This window comes from Osmia bicornis, chromosome 11, assembly GCF_907164935.1.
Source record: "Osmia bicornis bicornis chromosome 11, iOsmBic2.1, whole genome shotgun sequence".
In the NCBI taxonomy this organism is placed as follows: domain Eukaryota; kingdom Metazoa; phylum Arthropoda; class Insecta; order Hymenoptera; family Megachilidae; genus Osmia; species Osmia bicornis.
In genome coordinates, this window is record NC_060226.1 from 6,775,138 (window position 1) to 6,788,223 (window position 13,086).

Here is a 13,086-nt window from a genome sequence, read left to right on the forward strand (position 1 = left end):
ATCGGGTGGCGTTTACGGTTTCTTCCTTTGTCCTCTATTCTCCCTCACGGATATTGTTTTTTAATACCGGCGCAGGGAAATGCGTTTTTCAAGAAGATTTAAATCGAGCAACGTAATCGTTTGAGAAATTACTAGGTCGTATGCTTCATTTCAGCGGGTTTTAGACCTCTGTTATCCCACTGGAAATTTTATCCTTCTTTTTTTTGACTATCCACGCCCAGTGATTAAATTCCGGTGTCCTTAGATCTTTTAGATTCTTTAATTCAAATTCCAGTTATTAATACAAATTTTTTATCATTAATTTAATATATTTCTCTCTATTCACTTCGTCGGATAAAAGATTTATTTCCATTCTGTCATAACATTCAATACCGGTTCATATCTCATATCCATTCGATGTCATAATTAATCAAGCATTTGACAAGACATTTGTTCGAAATTCGTTTAATAAATAAAGGATTAGAGAGAGAGAGAGAGGAATAGAGGACAGAACACGGAATTAAAAAAAAATAATTGCCTTTTATTACGAACGTATTGAATTATTTTACATTCCAATCCGAGATTGGAACTTTATTATTTACACAATTTTAGTCGATTATATTACAAATAAATATTCGTCTTGTTCCTCGAACGCGTTCTCTCTTTTTATACAATCCTTTTCATTTCTTTTTTATTATTAACATTATTAACGTTAACACGTTGACGCGCACGTACCATTTCTTCCCTCCTCTATTAATTACTATTATCTATTTTTATAAATAGGTACACGGATACGTACACTTAATCAAATCAAGCTTCCCCAGGAAATATGCTGATATCCCGGTTTCTCGTCTTTCTCCACGAACGTTCGTGAGGAGAATGACAATACAAGGGAGGAGAGCTTCTACATATACAACGCTGAAAAACATATCTACTGTGAAAATATTTCCTAAGAATCAGAACCTGAACTAATACAAGATCAACAACGATATCTTTTAATAAATTCGTTTATTTAACTTATAAATAAATAAATAATGAGCTATGCGATACAGAGCACGAACATCGTGAACGCCAATAAGAATAAATATTTCAATAAGAAGACGCATACACCTTGCACGCTGAAACGATTAAAATAATACTTGCATTTCATTAATTAACTACCACAAAAAAAAAACGTATCTAACACTCACAAAATTTCGCTTAACAATTTTATTCACCCTTACACAGATACTTTCAAATGACAAAATATTCGACTTTCATCTTGGTGTGTCCCTGTGTATCGCTGCAGGGTCACACGATACTTCCTAAATTGGCGTTTAATAACTACTATGTACAAATCCATTAACGATTGATTAATGGTCGAGCTTTATTCGTCGGGGCTAAACAATGGCGCTGATGATGACTACGAACGGTGTAGTCGTCGGGAAAAATCTCGTCCCCTATCGAGCGCAGGACCACGATACAAGTGGCCACAAAAAAAAGGAACGTTAAATCATGAAAACGGCCAAGATCAAAAAGTACCCGAGTCAGCATTCTCCGGAAGACATCGGCGAGCAGATCCGAGAGACAGGTAATTGTTAATCTTCGCCCGGTAGAAAAATAGAGTAACTGCGATCGTTTTCGACGTCAAAGGACTACCGCCAACTTTTACATCATTTTTCGCGATTTTCTAATCTTTCACTAATGCTTCGTCGATCGAAAATTGCCGACTAGAATTTATTTTCCAAGTCTTAACCCATTACGATCCATCAGAGTGGAACTCTGTTTCGATTACGAATTTCTTTCCATTTCCACGTAAAATCGGTAAGCACAGTTACTCACTAAACGTAGAATGTATCGCGAAATGCATGCTTCTCTATTTCTTTTTCTTTTTTCCTTCATTTTCTCTTCTTGTGTAATTCATAATCGATCGCTATGCGAGCACTCATACAGGAACAACTTTAAATTATGGAATAAAATCCATGGTATATCTGTAATTACAAATGATCCACTGATTTGTTGCTGTATGAACTAACTCTGCGAACATGTTACGAAATATTATCGTTCAATTGAACACGAGTATTCGGTGGGTTGTATCTCGATAACGATCAACTAAAACAGCGTATTTATTCTTTGTTTGTAATCTCTTGTAAACGTTTGAGTGTTGGTTAGAAAATTCAATTCGATTTTATTCAACACGATTAATTGATTTCCTATAAAATAAACAGTTCATTTTGGTCGTGTTGCCTCATATTAGAAGCAGAAAGGAGAGAATTATATGCACGTTTGAACATATTGATAGATCAACGCACGTGACATTATTTTTTTTTTTAAATTAGCAAACACGTTTCAAAATGAACGATTTAAATATCCGTGATCGCGAAAATTTTATAAAACATTCATGTAGTTTAAATATCACGTACATCGATACATCAAATAAAATAGTAGGTATTCTAAAAAGGCCGATCTAAGACAGAAAATTTAACAACGCCTGACTAGTTGTATTTAGAGAAACAATTTAAGGTAATAAATAAATAAAAATACGTAATATATCTTACAAAATTAACAGAAAGTTATAAAAATTAATAATCTTGCGGATAAAGGTGACCGTTCTATCGAAAGGAAAATGGGAAAATGTCCTTTTTTCTTTTTCAGTGAATTCTTATTTCGAATGAAAAATTTTGTTGCAAATTATTATCTATTAAATTAGATTTTTTCTTCGAACCTGGAGCAACAACTTCGTGGGGGAGTGTACAGTATCGAGCAAAGTAGGCTTCCCTAGGGAAACACCTCCACCCTCCACATAGGCTTACTCGGTTCCCGGATTTCCCCGTAGGTTTGCCAGCATGAGAAACAGTATGGAATATCGTGAAACGTTCTGTTGCATCGAACTTCCATTGATTCTCGATAGAAACAGAATTCGAAAAGGTCTAATGATGAAACCTGCGGGTTTCAACGCACAGGCCACCCATTGACCGTGTCAATTAACTGGCACGGTAATTACTCTGCAATGTCCATGAATGTGAATACTAAATTACAACTCTGACGAGCGAATGAAAGGCCAACCACGACCCTTTCTTTTCCCCTTTCATTCTCTAGCTTTTATTTCTCCCGTGACATTCCAGTACGCGCACAGTTGGACAAATAAAACTGAATCACCATGCCTGTTATTGCTATATACCTTGTCTCTGTATTCAATCTGCATGTTTTTCTTTATTTTATTTTTTTCACCACTTTATTTTCGCAAGATAACTTGTTCGATTTCTTAGGAACTTCATTTCTGAGAACAATAATTTTCTGTAAAATAATCCATAATGCTTTTTTTTGATTGATTATTATTGTCCAAGGCTTTCCTTTCATATCGATTTCTCAGAAATTCAATTTCATTCAAGAACCTTGCAAACCAATCTATAGATTAATGAAAATAATTAGGAAATTTCTTAAAGAGCTTCAATTGTTATTGAATGTTAATTTTTTTACCATATCTTTCTTCGATACAATGATTCTTTCTGAAAATCTACCGCGTCGTACTTTTATGAGAAATCATGAAAACATAAAACATTTTTCAATAAAGGTTCCCCGGACAGAGATTTATATTTTCGTTCAGTTTCGAGCTCGATATTTCAGTGGTGCAGAATCGTAACCCACCAAGTCCTTTACTCATAGACAGCACAGTCGGCATACACGTGCAAACTTACTATTTACCAACAGTATTTCCTTTACTATGGTCTAAAGATAAACTGGTAACATTTTGTTGACAGGGAAACTAATATTGAGCATCTATCTTTGAAACGATACCGAACTATACGGGTTTGCTACCAGGAAACTAAATTACGTAAGGTATTTATTTAATCTATCTCATAGATTATTAATCTTTGATATTTTTAATGAATTTTTAAAGAAAAATTAATGATCAATAATATACTCGATGCGAATAGTTTCGAATCGAAGCGATGGAATACTGTTTCTCGATTCAACTGAATGATCTTTAGGTCCGAATTCGAGTCGCCTAATCAACAATAGCATTGTAACGATCTATTTGTCACGCGTTACAAGATATATCATGAAGCTTATCGCGTGATGGAAATGTGCATAAATTACACACATCAACCCCGTATCCGTATCTTCCTGAGACATCCGTATTCTATCGAATCCTAGTATACCGGGTGTCTCAACGAGAGAAACCTTTTTAAAATAAGAGATTATAAAAATAATTTTAAAAAATTAATTACCAAGATTCGAAGGAATAATTAATTCTAAACTTTATCATTTAAATGATTAAGTTCCAACACTCGACGTATAGAAAATAAAAAGGATAAAAAAAATTTACAATTTTTTAAATTGAATATGCCTACGTGTTATCGTTCGAAGCTGCTGCAACAGGTTGTTCAGATGAATCGAATAAATGGAATAATATTCAAAGAAAAGAATGGAACAACGTACATATATCGAGGACGACAGTTCCCACGTTAAGATAGAAAACGGCACATACCAAAAAGAGCGAAATCCTCTTCTGGCAGTGATTTTTCCGTGATCGTGGCACGTGTGACACGCGATCACAGAAGGAAAATCATTTTTCTCGGCTCTCTCGCAGGCTGCTTGCTATTTAGAGCGGGTTTCGAAACGGTACGTGCGCGAAAATCACACCTCGTCGAAGCAGCTGACACACGATCCATTTCCTCTCCGTTTTCCATTACACCCTGTCCTTTTTCAACCCTTCTCCTATCCAACCTACCTTCACCTTCCTCGTGCAAACATTTCGAAGAAAACGATCGTTTTTCCCGCCCAAAACGTATCCTGCTCTAGCATTCACTCTGCGTGAACACCTTCTCCGTTTTTCCTTCTCCGAATTTTTAACAGCCTTTTCCGATATTTTCGGAAATGGATTCGCTAGTTCTTGAAAAAGTCTTCGAGCAAAGGTGAAGACACAAAACTAACATAAATTTCATTTCAAAAAGAGACTCGCCATACACCTGCTCCTTGTCTCAGTTTCTCATTTATCGCCGAAGCAATGTAATATCTGGTCGATCCTGATAACTGATTGCCTTCTTCTCTCCAGGGAAAACCGAAGTCCCTTCGAAACAACAAACTTCAGAATTCTGTCTTTCTTCTCCGGTCTTCTTACACCTGTCTAGGCACATCGCTATCGAAAATTTCTTTACTGAAAAAGACGGTCAATGCCGCAGCCCTGTCTCCATGTAACTTTCTTTCACCCACTACGCTGGAAGTAATTCCTTTTCAGTGGAAGAATCAACCGTTTGAAAGACTCGTCCCGCCATCTTTTCGCGTTCACACCGATAGCCGAGACGCTACCGGAAGCATCCTCTTCTCGCCGCTTTTCAACCCCGTGTCGCCTCCTTTCCTCTTTCCAGTTCACTTGAGTGCATAGAGAATGCCACTCGTTCACACTGTTCTGTACATTCTGATCATGACATTTCATCTTCTGAAATAACAGCTAGCATTCCTTTAGAAAACTTCAGGCGATCAGTTTTTCATTTTAAAATGATTCATTCATGTTTTTCGACGCCTATCCCCCAGTTACGAGTTTCTTTGATTTTTTCTTCTTTTTCAGCGGCCAACATTCCACCTGGTTCCGCGAACATTTTCCGAGCACTGTACACGAAACAACCCTTGTAACGAGCGCTCCACTTGTCGCGAGACAAGATAGAAAGATGCTCGTCGCGATGATACCGAGCTTGGCTCGTCGATTCTGTTCGAGGCGTATGGATGTGAAGCAAGTTTATTTATTTGCAGGTTGTTGCTTCTGAAAATATTTCATTTAATTCCTCTTTTCGTTGGAAATACACGTGCTAGTGGCTGGTGTTTCTAGCAAAATATACGGTATTTGTACTTTTAGTGACTACCTCGTCAATTCTCTGTCGATTCGGTATGAATAAAACTGATAGTTCCAAGCAATCAAAACATAGTTAACTCGCTAATTGATGAAAATTCGAATTTCTTTACTCTAAATCTGATTTCTTCTGATATTTCTAATGGAAGTAATTTCAACTTAATTCTCTCTGAATTCTTAGATCATTTTTCGGTGTCTGTCTTGAGCTTTTCACAGTTCATGGGTGAGAATTGAATGCATACTCGATCGATCGGTTCGAGATGTCTGGAGTATTGGTTGACAGTGGTACTTGATAACACCGAGATAAAAATAGAACTTATTTCGACCGGTAATCACGGCCTTTTCTAAACGCTTATCCGATGCTCTCTTCCCAGATTGCAACTCTGTTCTTTCCTTCACGCGACACGCGAGACGTATCGTTCCAGATCATCTTTGATCATCCACTGGCCACGATTCTTCGTGGCGAACTGTCCTCTACCCTCTCTGTTATTATCCTCCTTCGATCTTTTATTATTATTTTTTTTTTTTTATTCATAGTAAAGAGTACTCGAGAAGCTCGCGTGTGCGTGCCTCGTCAATTTTCCTCATTTGATATAATGAAAAAAATACACTCTGGCAAATCTGAAGAACGGAGAACGAACGGAGGGCTTCAGTTTCAGCAGGGTGCTCGCGGTGCACGGAAATCGTCCCCTCTTTCCGGCTACGAGTGCTGCTTGATCGCCTTACGTGAAGTACCTCGCGAGCACCGCCAACACCACCGCAACCATCGTCGACGCTCTCAACGTATTTGCATCGCTGCCGATCGAGCACACCTTTTCCGTGTAAGCCCCGCAATGTTCCTGGAATCAAACCAAATTACGCGATGCTCAATCACTGGATTTACTTTGTCCTCGGCGAGAAACGTTAACCAATCGTCCGGTCTCTCCTTCATATTTTTTTTTTTTTTTTTTTTTTTGGCAAACTTGAATATGTAACAGTATCGAGCAACCGAGCATTATTCGAATGTAAATTACATTTAATATTTTATCTTATTATTAATATCTTGTAAACGATCATTTTAAAGAGTAACTGTTGAACAATTTTGCGAGATATGCAATGGTACACAGCGATGGCTGTGCATCCGACTGTGGTAGCAACGATATCCAGCTAACCGGAAGTGGCAAATATTTACCTTCAGAAGCGAGATCGACATTCTATCAAGGAACTCCTTTGCAAATTGAGCCGTGTCATCGCCACATTGCCGACGAACCGTGTGATGGGAGCATTCCAAAAATTCCTTGAACCCACTGCAACAGACACATCCCACCTTCCTTAATTCCATCATATTATTCAACTTCTAATTTCTCTATGAAACACAGAAATTTTATCTAAAAATTCTAAATTGTATAAAAAGAAAAATTTTTTTCTACACCAGCGACAATAAAAAGTTTAAAATTTGAAAAAAGTTAATTTATATTATAGTGTACCATTTCCAAAGGCACTTTTTGCTGCACCGATGTTTAAAAAAAAAGACATAAAGGAAAATGTAACACGTATAACGTTCGATATGCGTTCAGCCTCATTGTGGAAACGCGTTCGTGACTACTTTTTCTCCGCGTTTGTGTTTTTGACCGAACCGTGCAAACACGACGCGAGGGTGAATGCTTTTCACGGTGATGGTTGTACGTATACACAGGACCTAATGACATTAGCTTATCTCCGCCACGGTCTGTTGCAGCTTTTGAAATTGTGCATCGTTCGATAGGAAAAAAAATCCAAGGTGTGAGCGCGGATAAATGCGAAGGGGACGGAGATAGTAAACTGGAATCAGAGCGACGAAAGAAAATGTACAAATGAAACTGTAGAAAAAGGAATTATTACATAATCAAATCTGTGAATCGAAGAGCAGTAAACGATAGTTTTATGAAATAAATAATAATTAACCTTTGTAACTGGAGGAAAAAGGGAACTACTACTTCAAATATTGTCAACAAAGTCCTTTTACATAGCTTTGAGAAGGATAATAAAGTCGCAGGTGCGTACGTACATAGAATAAAAGGGAAGGATGCTAACAAACAATATTTGCAGATAGAGATGACAGAGAAGTAAAATAACAAAGAGATGAAAAACAGTAAAATAGAGAAAAGATCGGGATGGCGGAGAGAGAGGAAAATAGGAAAGGGAGGGCAGGTATTAAAGAGAGTCAAAGTGGAAGCTAGTAAAGGAGGGAAAACGTTGGGAACAGAAGGAAACAAAACAGAGATAGAAAAGTAGAAAATGAAAAAAACAGCGGGCATAAAGGGAAAAGTGGCAGATGCGGTAGAAAGTGAACTGAGCCGGAGTAAGAGTGGCAAAGGCTGAGACAGGCGAGAGGTAAAAAACGATTTCAAACACGTGGGACTGTGTATGAGCCAGCCTCCTTTAGCACTCTTATTCCATAAATTCAATTGCACCCTTCGCTGTGCATTTTTACATTAAATCTTTTTCTATGCTTCCTATCGCGTTTAACGTGCTTAACGGAATAAATTCGTTCAAAGGGAATGCTTTCAAGCTTCGCCCACTACCCTCGCCAATTTTTTTTTTTTTATATATAATATCCTTTGTACTCTTTTGCGTTCACAAGAAATTTTGAAAAATAATAAAAATGATACGCAGGAGATTATAATCAAGAATGACATCGGATTATTTAATTGAAGATATTAATTTTCCTAATTTCATTAAATAAGATTATAATGAAATTTTCAGCATGCGAAAGAGAGTTTGCCTAATTCTACGTTAAACACTCGAGCGGCCAATATGGATCGTATAATATCGATTATACGTCCACTGGCTTCGCTATTCATAAGAGAAATACGAAAATGGAAAGTAAAAGTTTAATCACTCTACGCGAAACCGTCAAAGCAACGAAGACCACGAGTTTCGACCGTGGTTCATGCTAAATAATTCCCAAAGCGTTCTCTACCTCTTTAGCTAACAAAACTTTTTAATCACCTTCGGGAAACACATATTATCGATCACTTTCGTTAAATAAATCGAAACTATATCGTTTATTCTTGAATATAGAAAGTTAATCAACCGGAATGTCTGACGTATTAATCATAAGTGATTGATGATAATTAGAAATACCAGTATTTTAATGCAACTGTTTGTGAAATTGAAGCTCGCAGGGTAATTTTACATGCAGAAAAGGGGTATTGTGATGGAACTTATTTTGGAAAGTACAAAATAGTGTATAACACTGGGAAACTGAACAAACTTTTTGGAGTAGGGAAAAGTTTCAGATATTTCAAAAAGCTGTAGTGAGATAATTAACCCCAGGGTACTTTTGACAAGCATCCCTTCGTTATTCAGTTCCAAGCACTGTTTAGCAAGTTCAAACCTGCACCAATTTGTTCCCTTTAGGGTAATTAAGCTGAAGATTAATATCAGTTTCGATACAATAAGCAGCGACGGTAGGTACTTTCGTATCCTTACTCGGTAAAACATATTTCTTCCTAACAAAATATTAACGTGAAATGTTTGCAACTGCAAAAAAACGGTGCTTATATCGCGTGGAAATTAACGGCGGATACAGTCGAGACATTAACAGAAGTCAAGGTTAGTCTGTAACTTTGTTCCACTACACACATTCGATACAGATCCATTAATATTAATCACGATTTGCATACTATAGTACTGTATGTGTGATAGACAAACGTGCGTCATTAGCAAGCTTCACGAAAAATATCCTAACCGTGTCGGAAACGGCTGATTTTCAAATGTAAAAATGGTAAAAGCATATCAAACGAAATCTGAAGTCAAACTCATTAACTTCGTAAAAAAAAAAAAAAGAATAATGATGAAATATCGAATTTATTATTTAACCGATTATAACATTTCTGATTACCTTCATTTTTTTCTTAAAATTGAAATAAAACAGTTTACATTAAATCCAGATATTGCCTATTTTAAAGGAATGAGAGAGAAACATTTTTTTTTTCATTCAAACTAATTGTAAGTCAAATGGTTCGCGCTTAACATGAAAGGAAGAAAAGAAAATACTGATGGCAATAGTTTCTCCCTCGATAATGTCTGTACAGAAAGTGTTTTCGTCCGAGAAATTAGCCGTTTAAGAGATGAAAGAAGAACCCTTGAGGGATTATAATTTTCACTCACCAGCAAAGAGACTTGAGAGACGCGTTCAGGCTCACCGTGTGATTGCTTCTTTCAATCTCCTGTGTGGTTCTGTGATATTTCTTCGAGCAAAGCTCGTACTCGGGCTGCACCTTTTGCATGCAAGGCGCGTGCTTCAGGAATTCTGCAAACAGACAGAAAAGCGGACGATGAAGTTGCTGCGCCGAGGACACGGAAAATTGAAAAAGTTTCACCACAGAAACGCGGCAAACATTTTAACACGTATCCTTTCTACATATGGGCATTTGTATTTTAAATTTCATTAAGAAAGTTTTTCAAAAAACCTTCTTTCAAAATAGATTTTCCTAATTATAATAATAATAATATTAATAATAATAATACCGCAGAGTTTCGCTCGTCGTTCACGTATCGTCAGGTTATTAATATTCCTGGGGTTCTCTCTTGGCGGATCGAGGGAAAACTTGAATAAACATAATAACATTAATAGCAGAGGCGGCGCCAGAGGTAAATCGAACGGGTCCATCGTTTTTGAAGTCCATTACCAATATTGACCAACGTGGGGGAGCGAAAAACTGTACACACCCCGGCAGGAATCGCTTTTACATCTTTTTCATTCGGTTCGATCGATTCCCGATACTCTACCGTCTGGACGTTGCAATTAAAAACGAAAGGATTAACCGGTCGTTGGGGATGGTAGGCGCGATATCGCCAAGGTGGCAGCGCGATTCGACGTCAACGAATAAACTGAGGCCATTCGACGTCGATAATCGGCCTCGTTACCGGTATTGCTCTCTTAACGAGGCGTTAATCGCGTAACCGATTTCCAGATACGCTGTACAGATCGAGCGGGTAGAACTCGATCACCCTTCAAACTCAATAACGCATCCACCCCCTAGCTCTAGGGACTCGGAAACTATTCTCTGTAACGCGTGCATCGCTTGCGAAACAATAACTGGCTAACGCGGCATTTTACATTGGAAAAACTAGGACGTACTGCAATTGATCGGGAACAAGTTGAAACACCTATTAAGCCACGAAAGTGCTAACAAAATTGGTTACAGTTAAAATAAAATTAACGTAAGTTTTCCTAAGTGAACAGACAAAATAGGTATTTTTATTTTAATAATATACCGTGCAAAAGAAATAATACACTGGAACTCCGCTTTTTCCCTACTTAATAAAAACATAAAATCGATTATTTTAAAAAAGAAAAAATTTCAACGCAGTTTGCAAGTACATTCGGTTTGAAATGTTCAGTATTTTTTCGAAACTTTTTACACGATTCGTGGGAAGTTGAAGCAACAGAATGTATTTTCTATCCGACGATTCAACGTTGCGACGGAATTGTAGAATACGACGGACACGATAACGAGCTTCGAACATAGTGCACGTACTCCTAAATATCTCGGGGGATTCGGCCGAATCTAGGAGTAATTGGGCAAACAAACGAATGGCCACGAGCAAGGATGCATTATTTCGTTTTCTTCTATGCAAAACGATGGGAAGATCGGAATGCAGTAAAATTTGGATGAAATTATTCAAGAGCAAAGGGACCGGTGGTTGGAACAGTAAATATTCATGGAATATGTGCTCCTCTGATCACTGAAGAGAATAATCTGTACAACCTAGTCATTGGGACATTAGGATTGTTATAACAGTAATCTCAAGATTACTAAACCAGCTAAATCAGGACCGTTTCTGTATTAAGGGTTCTTGAGATTCTCGAAGACAATCGGACAGATTTCGAGATATCGACGAGTTAAGGAACAAGGGTCAACCACGAGGTATTCGATCCAATAACGCATTCTGTACCTTCGAGATTACCGGAATATCGTAGCTGTGTCCGGTCTCGGATTCTGATCGATTCGAACGTTTCGGAATTTCAACAGTGTAATCTGAATTGAAATGTTAAGTTGTTATTTGGTACGGTCAACTTTAAAGGAAAGACACCCTTAAAAAACCGTAAATCTAGCACAAGGGTTGACTTCGTAACATTTAGAAATCTTCTAATTGTAGTGTATAACGTAATGGTACAACAATGGAGTTGTTCTACTTACCGTCCTGATAAGGGCCATCTTGACACAGCTCCATGACCACCTTGTTGGTACCAGCATACAGGGAGCTGAAGTGTTCCCTTTGTTTCTCCTTCATGCAGTCGAACGTGTACGTCTGAATACACTTTATACCAGCCTCGAAGTCTCTGCAACAGCAAAGAGAAATTATTCATGGTAATTATCCATGAAATTTTCGCTATTTAACTTGTTAACATTTATTTATGAAAGATTTGTTGACTTTATTAAAGAAGACTCTATCTTTTGTAATATATTAGTTATTTATTATTAAAGTGGAGTAACTCCATTTTTTTTTTCTTTTAATTTCATTTCATATTGCATTAGCTTTTATGGTAATAATTAAAACGATTCAATCACTGACAATGAAACATTAAAACGTTACATTTTAATTATAGAATACAAGATATAAATGTGTGATTGATATTTTGAAACGTCCACAGCACAGGAAATTCATCTATAATAATAAAATAAAATTAAAACGTCCATACAATATGTAATTCTATCTGAAACATTTTAATTTTTAATCGACAGTGATTGAATTATTGAAATTTTTATGATTTATACCTTTGAAAATAATTCATTTGTTTCAATTCCTATTATACATGCAAACGACGTTTCAATCATTATTTTAAAATATATTCTGTTCAACGTTAAATCTTTTTAAAATATGAAATATTTCACAGCAATTACAACTTGTAATATCTTCCCTTGCATTCCTTTCCTAATAAAAAAAAATCAATTTAAGGGGTAGTTTTTCTTGAATAAATTCTTGAATAAGGTCTTTCCTCTTGCATTTTTGAAGACACAACATTGGAAATTCAACAGCTCGTGAAATTATCGAAATAGAAACGACACTTTTCAAATATTGGAACTGCTACGAAAATCTATAATAGAACGTCCATCATTTTTAATCGAGTGAAACAATTGAAACCAGGTTACGTGGGAATCCAACGTTCTTCCCGAGGCGACAATTTCATTATCACCAATAACAGGTACAATAAGAAAAGAAAAGGAAGAAAGAAAGGTTCCAATAACGGAAGCCGGAAGCAATTATCTTGCTGTTGCTTATTGGAGAGATCCCCGACAGTTTCC

General features: G+C 36.8%; 1 protein-coding gene across 2 annotated transcripts in view; it reads right to left on the bottom strand.

Annotated features, from left to right (window-relative positions):
- Positions 1-970: 970 nt before the first annotated feature.
- LOC114873775 overlaps positions 971-13,086 on the bottom strand; it is a 30,879-nt gene continuing 18,763 nt past the window's right edge. For both annotated transcript variants that reach the window (XM_029182445.2, XM_029182444.2), the window contains exons 3-6: positions 11,980-12,122; positions 9,944-10,085; positions 6,981-7,095; positions 971-6,648 (exon numbers count right to left, since the gene is read on the bottom strand). In XM_029182445.2, the coding sequence (XP_029038278.1) occupies positions 6,532-6,648; positions 6,981-7,095; positions 9,944-10,085; positions 11,980-12,122 (517 nt within the window). In that variant the 3' untranslated portion in view covers positions 971-6,531. The remainder of the gene's footprint in view (positions 6,649-6,980; positions 7,096-9,943; positions 10,086-11,979; positions 12,123-13,086) is intronic.